The sequence below is a fragment of the Prunus avium genome, chromosome 1 (genome assembly GCF_965620075.1).
Source record: "Prunus avium chromosome 1, drPruAviu1.hap1.1, whole genome shotgun sequence".
Classification (NCBI taxonomy): domain Eukaryota; kingdom Viridiplantae; phylum Streptophyta; class Magnoliopsida; order Rosales; family Rosaceae; genus Prunus; species Prunus avium.
In genome coordinates, this window is record NC_142284.1 from 38,469,221 (window position 1) to 38,484,272 (window position 15,052).

At 38.1% G+C, this 15,052-nt stretch overlaps 1 protein-coding gene, 1 long non-coding RNA gene and 1 pseudogene across 4 annotated transcripts; 2 read left to right on the top strand and 1 right to left on the bottom strand.

Moving 5' to 3' along the window:
* Positions 1 to 284: 284 nt before the first annotated feature.
* Positions 285 to 5,032, top strand: LOC110760511 (putative multidrug resistance protein). Its single transcript, XM_021962792.2, has 7 exons — positions 285 to 474; positions 597 to 651; positions 925 to 1,109; positions 1,202 to 1,659; positions 1,945 to 2,485; positions 2,588 to 4,563; positions 4,642 to 5,032. The coding sequence occupies exons 1-7, from the start codon at positions 286 to 288 to the stop codon at positions 5,030 to 5,032; spliced, it is 3,795 nt and encodes a 1,264-aa protein (XP_021818484.2). The 5' UTR covers position 285.
* On the bottom strand, positions 369 to 11,764 carry LOC110760513 (uncharacterized). Of its 3 annotated transcripts, none has more exons than XR_015834786.1 (6): positions 11,405 to 11,764; positions 6,057 to 6,124; positions 4,226 to 5,055; positions 2,577 to 4,129; positions 1,821 to 2,045; positions 369 to 1,700 (listed from the first exon to the last, which is right to left on the bottom strand). It is a non-coding gene; the product is annotated as an uncharacterized LOC110760513 (long non-coding RNA). The 3 variants fall into 3 exon arrangements; XR_015834788.1 differs by having other exon boundaries at positions 6,057 to 6,148; XR_002527270.2 differs by lacking the exon at positions 6,057 to 6,124.
* On the top strand, positions 8,207 to 11,267 carry LOC110760512 (putative multidrug resistance protein; annotated as a pseudogene).
* Positions 11,765 to 15,052: the final 3,288 nt, after the last annotated feature.

Genomic DNA, 15,052 nt, shown 5'->3' on the forward strand with positions numbered 1-15,052 from the left:
AAGTCCTAAGTAATCAAACAAAATGCCGACTTATTCTAAAACGTGCATTAAGTTATTAGCTATATATGATCCATTTGGTATCAGTGAAGCTGAAAATGTCATAAAATACAACAAGGGAAGGCCACCTCTAGTAAGTTATCTTATCTCTTAACCATGGTTTTTTTGTTTTTCGTTTTGTTTTTGGGTTAAGCCAACCACTAAGCTATCTCATCTCTTAAACAATGTGAATTTTATTGCTATTAATTTGCAAGTGATTGGCGTGATTTGTATTCTGTAGCTTGTAAGATGGGGAAGAAGGGAGGGATTTTCAGGTATGCAGATGGCGTGGACAAGTTGCTGATGGTGTTTGGGACTTTGGGTAGCATTGGAGATGGGTTGATGACACCTCTTACAATGCTTGTTCTCAGCCGTGTGATCAATGAATATGGAGGTGGAGAAGGCACTCTGACTCTCTCCAATGCCATAGTGGACAAGGTTAATTTGCTAGTTTTATCAAACTGTCCTGTCCTCATATTATGAATTTTGGTTGGTTTATATGTATCCATTTTATATGGCCAAGGCTAACAAAATGCCAACACGTTTTCTTTGATTCACAGTACTCACTCAGGCTGCTCGTTGTTGCAATTGGAGTTGGAGTATCTGCTTTCATTGGTATTATGTCAACTTTAAATTTCTACTTTTGTATCTTGTTCGGGGGTTGTTTGGTGCTTCGGTTTCTTTAGTCTCTACAAACATGATAGGCTTCTAGAGCTCTGAACCTGCAACACTGGGTTTTCTGGTTTTAGAGTTGTCAAATCATCTTAAGTGAACATAATATGCAGACTATATAGTATATACACACTTGAGTGAACATAACCTGAAGAACCACGTACCGTTTCCAATGATGCATGATTATATATACTTGTCAACACTGGTAACTTGCAGAAGGAATTTGTTGGACCAGAACTGCTGAGAGACAGACATCTCGGATGAGAATGGAATACTTAAAGTCAGTCCTCAGGCAAGAAGTTGCCTTCTTTGACAGTCAAGCTAATTCTTCCATGACCTTCCAAGTCATTTCTACTATCTCGTCTGATGCCCATTTAATCCAAGACACAATAGCTGAAAAGGTTTTCAATTGGCTTTGGCATGCCTTGTTCTTCTTCTTTCTTCTTCATTCTGTAAACATGTATTGATCACCTGTATTTCTCCTTTTATGTAGATACCGAATTGCCTGGCTCACCTCTCATCATTCCTCTTCTGCTTTCCTGTTGCCTTCGTGCTTTCTTGGCGGCTGGCACTGGCTGCTCTTCCATTCTCGCTCATGTTTTTGATTCCTGGAATTGGATTTGGGAAGGTGCTCAAGGATTTGGGAGCTGAGACAAACGGTGCCTATAGGGTTGCTGGAGGGATTGCAGAACAAGCAATCTCATCAATCCGTACAGTTTATTCGTATGTTGGGGAAAATCAAACACTAAAAAAGTTCAGCATTGCTCTTGAAAAAAGTACAGAGCTCGGCATAAAACAAGGTTTCACAAAGGGACTGCTCATAGGGAGCATGGGAATGATTTATGCTGTTTGGGCTTTTCAGGCTTGGGTTGGTAGCAAACTTGTTACTGAGAGAGGAGAAAAAGGTGGTCTTGTTTTTATTTCTGGAATCTGTGTAATTCTGGGAGGATTGTAAGTTACTTTTCTTTATACTCCTTTTCCTTCTTCGATTTCTGTATGCAACCACATGTCTATCACTTCAGGTATATAAACATATCAGAATATATCAGTATATGCATTGGTTGTGTGTTTGAACTAATGTATGTCATTTGATACGAACTGCACTCAATTACCTTGATGTTTCTTGTGTGTTATAAGACTTTTGCAAGAACTGATATGCTTCTCTTTCCCTAGGAATCTCCTCTCTCTTTTTCCCCTCATTTGTCTCAACTAACGGCTTCAATCTTGTATTTTCAGGGCCATTATGAATGCGCTTCCAAATCTCTCTTTTATCACCCAGGCTACTGATGCTGCTACCAGAATATTTGAAATGATTGACCGCACACCTGCCATTGACTCTGAAGATGAAAGGGGAAAAGTTTTAGCATATGTGAAGGGTGATATCGAATTTAGAAAGGTTGATTTCTGCTATCCATCAAGACCTGATACCCCAGTTCTTCAAGGACTCAACCTTAAAGTCCAAGCTGGTAAGATGGTGGGTCTTGTTGGAGGCAGTGGTTCTGGCAAGTCAACAATCATTTCTTTACTTGAAAGATTTTATGATCCAGTAAAAGGAGATATTCTCCTTGATGGATACAAGTTAAATAAATTTCAGCTGCAATGGTTGAGATCCCAGATGGGACTGGTCAATCAAGAGCCAATTCTCTTTGCAACATCCATAAAAGAGAATATTTTATTTGGAAAGGAAGGAGCTTCAATGGAACATGTAATAAGTGCAGCTAAGGCTGCAAATGCACATGACTTCATTGTCAAACTACCCCTAGGATTTGACACTCAAGTATGCCACAATATTATACTCGTTCCAAGTTTCAAGCAAAACTAGTATTATTCAATGTATTCATAGCTATATTTGAGTTGAAGTTTTTTACCTTTACTTCAGGTTGGGCAATTTGGAGTTCAATTGTCTGGAGGACAAAAGCAAAGGATTTCTATAGCAAGAGCAATAATCAGAGACCCAAAAATTCTTTTGCTTGATGAAGCCACAAGTGCTTTGGATGCTCAATCTGAAAAAGTTGTGCAAGAAGCCTTGGACCAAGCTTCACAAGGAAGAACAACAATTGTCATAGCTCACCGCCTCACCACAATCCGCAAGGCTGATTTGATAGTGGTTCTTCAGTCGGGTAGAGTGGTGGAAATGGGATCTCATGAGGACTTGGTCCACAAGAACAATGGAGAAGGTGGAGCATACAGTAAAATGCTGCAAATGCAGCAACAAGCAATGCAGAATGGTCCTGACATTTCCTATCATCCAGAGGATATTATAATCAAGCATCCACGAACTCCACATACACCAAATAGTGTGAGATCAAGCTGGCAAAACAGCCCTGCACTGAGGAGTGCGAGATCAAGCTGGCAAAACAGCCCAGCATATCCAACCACCCCAATATTTTCCATCAGCATTACAAACTCCTTTCAAGCTGGCCAGTATGATGAATTTGACGATGAAATGTCACAAGACAGCTCTTATCCTTCCTCTTCTACTTGGCGTTTATTTAAAATGAATGCACCTGAGTGGAAGCAAGCAATACTAGGGTGTCTAGGGGCTGCTGGCTTTGGATCTATTCAGCCAGTTCATGCCTATTGCTTAGGAACAGTTGTAGCAGTTTACTTCCAAACAAACAATTCCACCATCAAATCAGAAACCAGATTCTACTGTTACATCTTCTTAAGCCTAGCAGTTTTCAGCTTCATTGCTAATCTCCTCCAACATTACAATTTTGCAGTTATGGGAGAGTGTTTATCCAAAAGGGTTCGAATAAAAATGCTCGAAAAAATTCTCACCTTTGAGATAGGGTGGTTTGATCAGGATGAAAACACAAGTGCTGCCATCTGTGCACGGCTAACCACTGAAGCAAACATGGTTAGATCCCTAACTGCAGATCGTATATCATTGTTGGTTCAGGTCTTTTTCAGTGCCTCCATAGCTTTTGTGATTGGACTGATTGTGACATGGAGGATAGCCATTGTAATGATTGCAATACAACCTTTGCTCATAGGAAGCTTCTATTCAAGGAGTGTTCTAATGAAGAGTATGTCTATAAAAGCACAGAAAGCACAGGCTGAGGGCAGCCAACTAGCTAGTGAAGCTGCTTTCAACCACAGAACTATCACTGCATTTTCCTCTCAGAATAGGATATTAAATCTGTTTGGAGATGCAATGAGGGGGCCTAGGAAGGAGAACATCAAACAGTCGTGGATTTCAGGTTTTGGTCTGTTCAGCTCCCAATTCTTGACAACAGCTGCAATAGCCTTGACTTATTGGTATGGGGGGAGGCTAATGAATCAAAATTTAGTAACGGCGAAACACCTGTTTCAAGTTTTCTTCGTCTTAATGAGCACTGGTAAAAACATTGCAGATGCAGGAAGCATGACTTCTGATCTAGCGAGAGGGGGGAGAGCCATCAAATCAATATTATCCATCCTAGACAGAGAAAGTGAAATTTCATCAGAAGAGCTTGAAGGGATAAAAAAGACTTTCAAGGGTCACATAGAACTAAAGAATGTTGTATTTGCTTACCCAGTCAGGCCTGACCAGATGATCTTCAAGGGCCTGAATCTCAAGATAGAAGCTGGAAAAACAATGGCACTAGTGGGACAGAGTGGTTCTGGAAAATCCACTGTCATTGGCTTGATTGAAAGATTTTACGACCCACTAAATGGATCAGTATCCATAGATGGATGTGACATCAAGCTCTATAATTTGAGAAAGTTGAGGTCACAAATAGCTTTAGTAAGCCAGGAGCCTACTCTTTTTGGAGGAACCATCCATGAAAACATAGTCTATGGTAAAGAAAATGCAACAGTAGCTGAAGTAAGAAAAGCAGCAAAGCTTGCCAATGCTCATGAATTTATAAGGTACCGCTACATGTTTCTCCACATTGACATTTAAATTGTTGATCCTAATGAGAATGCATTTTTTTATTTATGTTGCAGCTCTATGGAAGAGGGATATGAGACCTACTGTGGAGAAAGAGGAGTTCAACTATCAGGAGGGCAGAAGCAGAGGATAGCACTTGCACGAGCCATACTAAAGAACCCAACAATCCTTCTGCTGGATGAAGCAACCAGTGCACTTGATAGTGTGTCAGAGAATTTAGTCCAGGAAGCACTGGAGAAGATGATGGTTGGCAGAACATGTGTTGTTGTAGCTCACAGGTTGTCAACTATACAAAAAGCAGACTCCATTGCTGTGATAGTGAATGGGAAAGTAGCAGAAAAAGGATCACACCATGAGCTACTTGCTATCGGACGTGGCGGTGCCTACCATTCTCTGATAAAACTGCAAAGCAATCAGTCTCCACACCATTTGTCCACAAAGGTGTAAGTTGAGGACGGTCCATGTAATTCCTGCAGGGGAAGTTCTTGGTTAAGCAGTAGAAATTGACTCCAAAAAAATAAAACAAAAAAGAAAAAGACATATATATGGAGCTGCATGAACACGTAGAATCCCATAGCTTTCAAGTTCAACATGAAGGCTGGGAAACTTCCATGATTATTAAACAAAGTTTTCCTGAATTGATGAAACACAATAAGGTTGATGATGTCGTCATGTTTTGTTCTCTGCAAATTCTCAGAATCAACATTTTGTCTTGACTACTAACAAATTGTTTTCTGCAATCAATTTTTCCAGTCAAACTACTGGTTCAATATTTCACCAAAAATAATTGTTTCAATGCTCATTTGCTTTTCCTCGGATCTATAGGCACATAATTTATCAAGTAAAAATGCATGGCTGCTTAAATATATAAACCAAAAACATAAGGCACATAAATGGGGCATATGTTAACTTTAAAACGTAAAATGACAAAGTATCTATGATAATTAATTGATAAAATGAAGAACATCAGGCACGCGAATTCTTAGTTAGATGCAGAGATGGGAATAATTGACAATTTCTTTTGTGAAAATGTATATTGAAATCAGTAAAGGTACAAGATATTTTGCTATGATAGTGGATTAAGCATCATTTGAACCATAAAATTTGGGCAACGTGAGAAAACTTCCACTAGACCAAAGCATCCTGCGCCAGCCAAAAAAAAAAACCAAAGCAGAAACTAAAGCAAACCAACTTCAAAAGCCCCAGAAAAGAAGGGGGCAAACTACAAAAGCCATCAAACAGGAGGAAGCTAGCCAGAATTAGGAGATATAAGACGCCATTCATGAGTCACGGGAATTCTTTGTTTTTCTTCTATATTTCCCAATGTTGCAAGGAGGCAAAAGCCAAAAAGCCAAAAAAAAAAAAGAAACACAGAAGCTGGACTTATGAAGACATTTCTACACCAGTCTCATGTAATCAACAAAATGCCAATTTATTCTGAAACGAGTATTAACTATAAGCAAAGACTTACCAACTACCTATTGGTGTAGTGATACTTCTCTTCCCAATGTTAGAAGAGGTCCCAAGTTCCAATCCGCCCTTCCCCAATGATCAAAAGAAAAACTATAAGCAAAGATTTTAGTCCTACACTGAATGATTACTTTTAAAAATATATGCGGACTCACCAATTCATTTAAGGACAAAAATATATATAAGGTGGATAGTCAGTGGACCTTAATCAACAAGAAAAAAACATGTAGACTACAATAGAAAACTAGAGTCTGACATGGATTACAATCTCCAAGTATAAATATATTTCATATCAGAAGTTAAAATGTCAGAAAATACAAGAAGGTAAGCCTAATGTTATCTCATCTCATAACAATAAAGCCTAATGTTAATTGCATGGTGGCATGAAATTTCATAAGATGGAGACTTAAGGTTATTTCTCTTTGTAAGTGACACAGTCCTGCATGCGGCAGCTTGTAAGATGGCGAAGAAAGGTCGAATTTTCAGGTATGCAGATGGTGTGGACAAGTTATTATTGGTTTTGGGGACTCTGGGTAGCATTGGAGATGGGTTGATGACACTGTTGATGATGCTGGTCCTCAGCGGTGTGATCAATGAATATGGAGGCGGTACTTTCTCCAATGACATTGTGGACAAGGTATGCAAAATCATGGAACTAACTGTCATGGCTTTCAAACTGTACTGAGGTATTGAATTTTGGTTAGTCTTACCAGCTCATATGGCTAAGAAAGTGCAACACATTTTCTTTACAGTACTCACTCAGGCTGCTCTTTGTTGCAATTGGAGTTGTAATATCTGCTTTCATTGGTATTATGTTAACTTTGAGCCTTATTGATTTTTGTGGGCAAGTCTTTACCCCTGAAAACATGTATTTCAACAACACTCATTTGATTGTATCATTTTGAATGTTGTGTGATTAATGTTATTGACCTGTCAACATTCAGGATTTGCAGAAGGAATTTGTTGGACCAGAACTGCTGAGAGACGGGGATCTCGCATGAGAATGGAAAACTTCAAATCAGTCCTCAGGCAAGAAGTTGCCTTCTTTGATAAACAAGCTAATTCTTCCATGATCTTCAAAGTCATTTCTACTATCTCTTCTTATGCCCATTTAATCCATGACACAATAACCGAGAAGGTTTTCAATTGTTTATGGGCCTTGCTCTTCTTCTTCTTCTTCTTCACTCTGTAATCTTGAATTGATCAACCTGTATTTCCTCTGTTTTTGTAGATACCGAATTGCCTGGCTCACCTCTCATCATTTATCTTCTGCTTTTCATTTGGCTTTGTACTTTCTTGGCGACTGGCAATGGTTTCTCTTCCATTCTTGCTCATGTTTATCATTCCAGGATTTGTATTTTGAAAGGTACTCAAGGACTTGGGAGCTAAGATAAATGGTGCCTATGGGGTTGCTGGAGGTATTGCAGAACAAGCAATCTCATCAATTCGCACTGTTTATTCATATTGTTAGGGAGTTACACCAGTAATCACCAAATCAATGAGACCTATTCAATATGCTCTGTAACAGTTTTCAGTTATGAAATTAATTATGTAATTTACTCTGTCATTAGTATAGGGCTGTTACTCTAGTCATTACTGTATAAATATTGTATCCATGTATCATTGAAAGATATGAGAAAATAAATCTTTTCTACATGGTATCAGACTTTTAAGCCTTAGTACAATCCAGCATCTCCCCATTCATCTCCCTCTTAGCCTTTTAGATATTTTTCCCTATTCGCCCTTTTGACTTTAGCTCCTATACTGCTGCTTTTTCAGACTTCGACAGAAACTCTTCTCCCTGTTTCAGCTTCAAACTTTTAGCCTTTAGCCTTTTAGCTTTTTCGCATCCTGCAATTCTTCTCTTTCTCATGGCCTCCTCTTCCTCCTCTCCTTCTTCCACCCCCAATATTGCTACGCTAGTCTCCATCAAACTCAATGACACCAATTACCTTCTCTGGGAGAGTCAGGTTAAACCTTTTCTTATTGGACAGAATCTTTGGCGTTTTGTTGATGGCTTCCCTGTCCTCCTGCAACTATTCCTGATCCTGCGGCTAAATCTACTGATGTGACGCCTGCCACTCTTCCAAACCCCGCCTACATCTCTTGGTATCAAACTGATCAGTCTCTCATTAGCCAACTTCGTGCTACTCTTTCTGAATCTATTCTTTCTCAGGTTGTTGGCCTTAACACCTCTATGGCTATTTGGGACTCCCTAGCACGAAATTTCTCTCAACATTCGGTTGCCAACTCAGCTCAGTTGAAGATGCGACTCATGTCAATCACCAAAGGCTCGCAGACCATCTCTGAATATCTGACTCAAGATATGAGAAAATAAACCTTTTCTACACATATGTTGGGGAGCATCAAACACTAAATAGGTTCAACATTGCTCTTGAAAAATGTACACAACTTGGCATAAAGCAAGGTTTCTCAAAGGGATTACTGATAGGGAGCATGGGAATGATTTATGCTACCTGGGCTATTCAGGCTTGGGTTGGTTGCAAACTTGTTACTGGGAAAGGAGAAAAAGGTGGCCATGTTTTTATTTCTGGAATCTTTGTAATTATGGGAGGATTATAAGTTTCCTAAACTCAACAAAAAGGAAAAACAAACAAATAAGTTCAAAACTCTTGTAAGAATCAACGCACATCTTCAATTTTGTATTTTCAGGTCCATAATGAATGTGCTTCCAAATCTCTCTTTCATCACTGAGGAACTGCTACATGGATATTTGAGATGAATGACTGCATTCCTGTTATTGACTCAAAGGATGAAAGGGAAAAGTTTTACCATATGTGAAAGAAGATATCGAATTTAGAGATGTTGATTTCTTCTACCCATCAAGATCGGATAGCCCAGTTCTTCAAGGACTCAATCTTAAAGTCCAAGCTGGTAAGATGGTGGGTCTAGTTGGAGGCAGTGGTTCTGGCAAGTCAACAATCATTTCTTTGCTTGAAAGATTTTATGATCCAGTGAATGGAGACATTCTCCTTGATGGACACAAGTTAAAGAACTTTCAACTGCAATGGTTGAGATCCCAGAGGGACTGGTCAATCAAGAGCCAATTCTCTTTGCAACATCGATAAAAGAGAATATCTTATTCGGAAAGGAAGGAGCTCCAATGGAACACCTAATAAGTGCATCTAAGGCTGCAAATGCACATAACTTCATTGTTAAACTACCTCAAGGATATGACACTTAAGTATGCCACAATATTCTACTCATTCCAAGTTTCCATCAAAAGTAGTACTATTTATAGCTATATATGACTAGAAATATTTTACCTTTCACTTCAGGTTGGGCAATTTGGAGTCCAATTGTCTGGAGGACAAATGCAAAGGATTTCCATAGCAAGAGCAATAATCAGAGACCCGGAAATTCTTTTGCTTGATGAAGCCACAAGTGCTTTGGATGCTCAATCTGAAAAAATGTTACAAGAAGCCTTAAACCAAGCTTCACAAGGAAGAACAACTATTGTCATAGCTCACCACCTCACCACTATCCGCAAGGCTGATTTGATAGCGGTTCTTCAATCAGGGAGAGTGATTGAAATAGGATCTCACGATGAGTTGGTCCATGTGAACAATGAAGAAGGTGGAGCTTACAGCCAAAAACCATGCATAATGGTTGCCCTGACATTCCCTATAATGTACAAGACATCATAGACCACAAAATGAAGCATCAACAAACTCCACAGACACCAAAAAGTGTGAGATCAAGCCTGCAAAACAGCCCGGAGTATCCAGTCATTCCGGTATTTTCCCCCAGTATTCCAAACTTATTCGAAATGCGGCAGTATGATGACTCTGACATCAAAAAGTTACTGGACGGTTCTTATCCTTCCTCTTCCCCTTGGCGTTTATTGCAAATGAATGCACCAGAGTAGAAACAAGAAATACTAGGGTGTCTTGGGGCTGCTGGCTTCAGATTTGTTCACCTAATTCATACCTATTTCTTAGGAACAATTGTATCCATTTACTTCGAACCAGAAAAATCCACCATCAAATCAGACATTAAAATGTACTACTACATCTTCTTAAGCCTAGCAGTTTTCAGCTTCATTGCCAATCTCCTCCAACATTACAATTTTGCAGTTATGGGAGAGCGATTATCCAGAAGGGTTCGAACAAAAATGCTTGAAAAGATTCTCAATTTTGAGATAGGGTGGTTCGATCAAGATGAGAACACAAGTGCTGCCATCTTTGCAAGACTAACTACTGACGCAAACATGGTTAGGTCCCTAACCGCAGATTTTATGCCATTATTGGTGCAGGTTTTCTACAGTGCCTCCCTGGCTTTTGTGATTGGACTAATAGTCACATGGAGGATATCCATTGTAATGATTGCAATACAGCCCTTGCTCATAGGAAGCTTCTATTCAAGTAGTGTTCTAATGAAGAGTATGTCTACAAAAGCAAAGAAAGCACAGGCTGAGGGTAGTCAACTAGCAAGTGAAGCTGCTTTCAACCACAGGACTATAATTGCATTTTCCTCTCAGACAAGGATATTAAATCAATTTGGAGCTGCAATGAAGGGCCAGGAAGCAGAACATCAAACAGTCATGGATTTCAGCTTTTTGTCTGTTCAGCTCCCAATTCTTAAACACAGCTGCAATAGCTGGTATGGAGAGAGGTTAATGAATCAGAAGCTAGTAACAGCGAAGCACCTCTATCAAGCTTTCTTTGTCTTAATGAGCACTGGTAGTAAAAGCATCGCAGATGCAGGAAGCATGACCTCTGATCTAGCAAGAGGTGGGAGGACCATCAAATCAATATTTTCTATCTTAGACCGAGAAAGTGAGATTTCCTCTGAAGAGCTTAAAGGGGTTAACTTTAAAAAGGCTCTCAGGGGTCACATAGAACTAAGAGATGTTGTATTCTGTTACCCAGACAGGCCTGACCAGATGATCTTCAAGGGCCTGAGTCTCAAAATACAAGCTGGAGACACAATAGCACTAGTGGGACAGAGTGGTTCAGGCAAATCCACTGTCATTGGCTTGATTGAAAGATTCTATGACCCATTAAGCGGATCGGTATCCATAGATGGATGCGACATCAGGAGCTATAATTTGAAGAGCTTAAGGTCACAAACTGCCTTAGTACGCCAGGAGCCTACGCTTTTTGGAGAAACCATTCATGAAAACATAGTCTATGTCAAAGAGAATGCAACAGTAGCTGAAGTAAGAAAGGCAGCAAAGCTTGGCTCATGAGTTCATAAGGTAAGGCTAAATAAAATTTTCTCCAAACCACATTGCAACAGAGATACATTCAACATTTAATTGTTGGATCCTAATGAAAATGCATTTTTTTATGTTGCAGCTCCATGGAAGAGGGATATGAAACTCACTGTGGAGAAAGAGGAGTTCAACTATCAGGAGGGCAGAAGCAGAGGATAGCGCTTGCACGAGCCATACTAAAGAACCCAACAATCCTTCTGCTGGATGAAGCAACCAGTGCACTTGATAGTGTGTCAGAGAATTTAGTCCAGGAAGCACTGGAGAAGATGATGGTTGGCAGAACATGTGCGGTTGTAGCTCACAGGTTGTCAACAATACAGAAAGCAGATTCCATTGCTGTGATTGTGAATGAAAAAGTAGCAGAAAAAGGATCACACCATGAGCTGCTCACTATTGGACGTGGCGGTGCCTACCATTCTCTGGTAAACCTGCAACGCAATCATTCTCCGCACCATTTGCTGACGCAGATTTAAGTTGAGGACGGTCGGAGTTTTATTGGATTGAATGAATGCTGGGTGAACTGATCAATTTCGTTTGTGGGTTTCGAACTTAGAAGCCAGCTTTGCATTGTGGCATGGGCCCAAAAGTTAAGAAATAGTGGCCTCTGCTATTAATATTATAAGTCCAGCTATATATACTAGTGCATGGCCCAACTATATGAGTTTTTTTTTTTTGTTTTTTGAAGAATGAACGAATTATTGCATAGTTTAGGATGAAATTTTTTTCGATGTAACTATAACATACTCATGTAATGACATATATATTATATCAAGGATACATTATTTCTCCTATTCCACACGCTCGAGCAACCACGAACTTGGTGTGCACCAAAAAGGACAGAAGGCAACCGCCCTGGGCTCATTATTCGGGGGGACTAAATTTATTTTTTAGTAAGTGTTATATTAGATTATTATAATTGATTTAATATTTTTGAGAAAGAAAAAAAAAAGACAATGGCCTTCTTCTTCTTCTTCTTAATATCAAATTTCCCATGGATGAAAATTGTAGACATTTTTCCTCAACATATTACACGAGAAGGTTACCAAATGGAGAGACTCATGACAAAAAATGGCTAGTATACTCAAAGGAATTGGATAAGTTATTTTGTTTCCGCTGTAAGTTGTTTAAGACAATGTGTTGTAGAAGCCAATTAGCAAACGAAGGACTTAGAGATTGAAAACATCTTAGTGAGAGGCTTAAACAACATGAAAACAACATTGGACACATAACTAACATGAGTTCTTGGATTGAATTACATAACATATTGAAAAAAATGAAACAATTGATAAAGACATACAAGAGAGAGAAGGAACACTGGAAACATGTTTTGGAAAGAATAATTTCTGTTGTCAAATGTCTTGCTAAAAATAATATTGCATTCCATAGAACAAAAGAGAGAATTTATGAAGAAAATAATGGTAATTTTTTAAGTATATTGGAAATGGTTGCAGAATTTGATCCAATATGATCGAACATTTTCAACGAATTCAAAATGATGAGATTCACTATCACTATCTAAGCCATAAGATTCAAAATGAGCTGATTGCTTTGCTGGCATCAAAAGTCAAAAGTGCAATCACTGAGAAAATCAAACAAGTAAAATGTTGTGCATTGATGCTGCTTTAAAAAATTTGGAGGGGCTCATTTCTTTTTTTGAAAATTATAGGGAAAATGGATTTGCATCTGCTATGATTGAAGCTTAAACTATTGCTTGTGATATGGGGATTGAAGTTGAATTTCCTTAAAAACGTCAAAGTCATAGAAAGAAAAAATTTGATGAGAATGCTAATGATAAGACAGTACAATCAGTTGAAGAATCAATTATTTCATCCGTGTAGTGGATATGGCTCTTTCTTCATTAAGGAGTATATTTGAACAAATGCAAATATATGAAGGTATTTTTGGGTTCTTGTTTAATTCAAAAAAGTTAACTTCATTGGGTGATGAGGAATTGAAAAAATTGTTGTGAAAAGCTTGAAACTACTTTAAGAAATGGTGAGTCTTTTGATGTTGATGCAAGTGATTTGTTTTCAAAGTTACATGTGATTCAATTGCTTTTACCGGCAGAAGTAAACACAACACTTGAAATTGTAGAGTTTGTAAAAGATATGGACTATTTTCCAAATATTTTGATTGCCTATAGAATACTGTTGACTGTACCTGTGATTCTAAATTAAAATTATTGAAATCTTACTTGAGGTCTACCATGTCACAAGAAAGGCCAAATGGGCTAGCAATTTTATCCATTGAAAAGTAGATGTTAGAAAAGCTTGAATTTGAAAGCATCATTGAGGATTTTGCTTCTCAAAATGCAAGAAGAAAATCATTTAAATATTAATTTTGTAGTTGTGTTTTTGTTGTTTTTCACCTTATCTTGCATGTGGTGATGTTGATGTTTTGCTGGTTGCTGAGCATGCAAAGGGATTTCAAGTAGTCTATTGTTGTTTGCTTTGGCTATTGAGGATGAAAATACATTTATGTTTTGTTGGTTGTTGAGGATGCAAAGGGATTTCAAGTAGATTGATATTGTTTTGCTTCGGCTATTGAGCATGCAGATAAATTTTTGTTTTGTTGATTGCTTGTTGCTGGATGAAAAAGAACTTATTGAATTGTTGCAAGTATTTATCTTGTTTATACAATGTAGCCTTTTATTCTTAATTTTTATATATTAAAGTTTGAATTGATATAATTTATTTGTCTTGAATGTTAAATTTTTAATTAATTTAGACAGATTATATCTTAATTGAAAAATGAAAATATATAGGAGCCTAATTTTTACTTTTGCCTTGTTCTCTGAAAAATTCAAAACGAGCACTGTGCAACAGTTAAATCAAATATCACAAAGATGGGGGGAATTTGATCAGTTAATTTATAGGGTCATCTTACTTAGGGAGACCAACTTGTGTACCAACTCTCTAATAGAAGTGGAGCCCACCAATACAATGGATCTCACGCTCTATTAGAGAGTTGGTATTCCCAATTGATCTCCCTAGCATTTTCCTAATTTAATATCTTGGTTTACAATTCATTCATCCCACAATAATCCAACCGACCAAACTCCACTAGTACTTGGAAGAATTAGAGTGGAGACGGCGGCTAACAATCCTGTCTTGTCCTGTCTTGTGAGGATGTGAGATGGAAAGACTTTCTCGGAAATACCCGTCACATGATTTGACATAAAGTTCCAATGCCACTTTTTAACTTCAATGGCCTAAAAGCCACAGCTCTTTCTTAAAATGTAATACATATATAAAGAAAAACTATTAATTAGAATCATGGTCTTAAATATCGATAATATCCCCGATATTATCCCGATAATATCTGATTTTTGGGGGTCCGATATTTTAACAACTAACCATATAGTTATCGTCAATATATCGATATTATCCCGATAATATCGGAAAGATATTTTCAACACTTTTATGAATGATTTGGTCAATATATCGAGATATTATCGATAATATCCCAATATGAAACTCAAAAAATGTAGAGAACTGAAGTAGCTCATTGAACTGATTTGGGTACTCTACGGAAAGCATGTCTCCTAGAGTAATACAAAAGTAGCTCATTGAGCTAATAAACAAAGCATGTCTAGCCGACAGAATGCTCACATGCTTTTACAAAATGGATAAAATATAAAACTTAGCTTTGGATTCCTGGCTTGGTTTACAAAATGGATAAAATATAAAACTCACCAACGTTTTTTCAACTTACATTACTTACCCTACCATTCAACCACTCACCTGCTTTTACTTACC

Excerpts from the sequence above, each read along its gene's own strand:
- LOC110760511 (XM_021962792.2), top strand. The coding sequence starts at position 286 with ATGGGGAAGAAGGGAGGGATTTTCAGGTATGCAGATGGCGTGGACAAG. Across the intron at positions 475-596 it reads CCAATGCCATAGTGGACAAG|TACTCACTCAGGCTGCTCGT; the intron begins GTTAATTTGCTA and ends TTTGATTCACAG. Across the intron at positions 652-924 it reads TGGAGTATCTGCTTTCATTG|AAGGAATTTGTTGGACCAGA; the intron begins GTATTATGTCAA and ends GGTAACTTGCAG.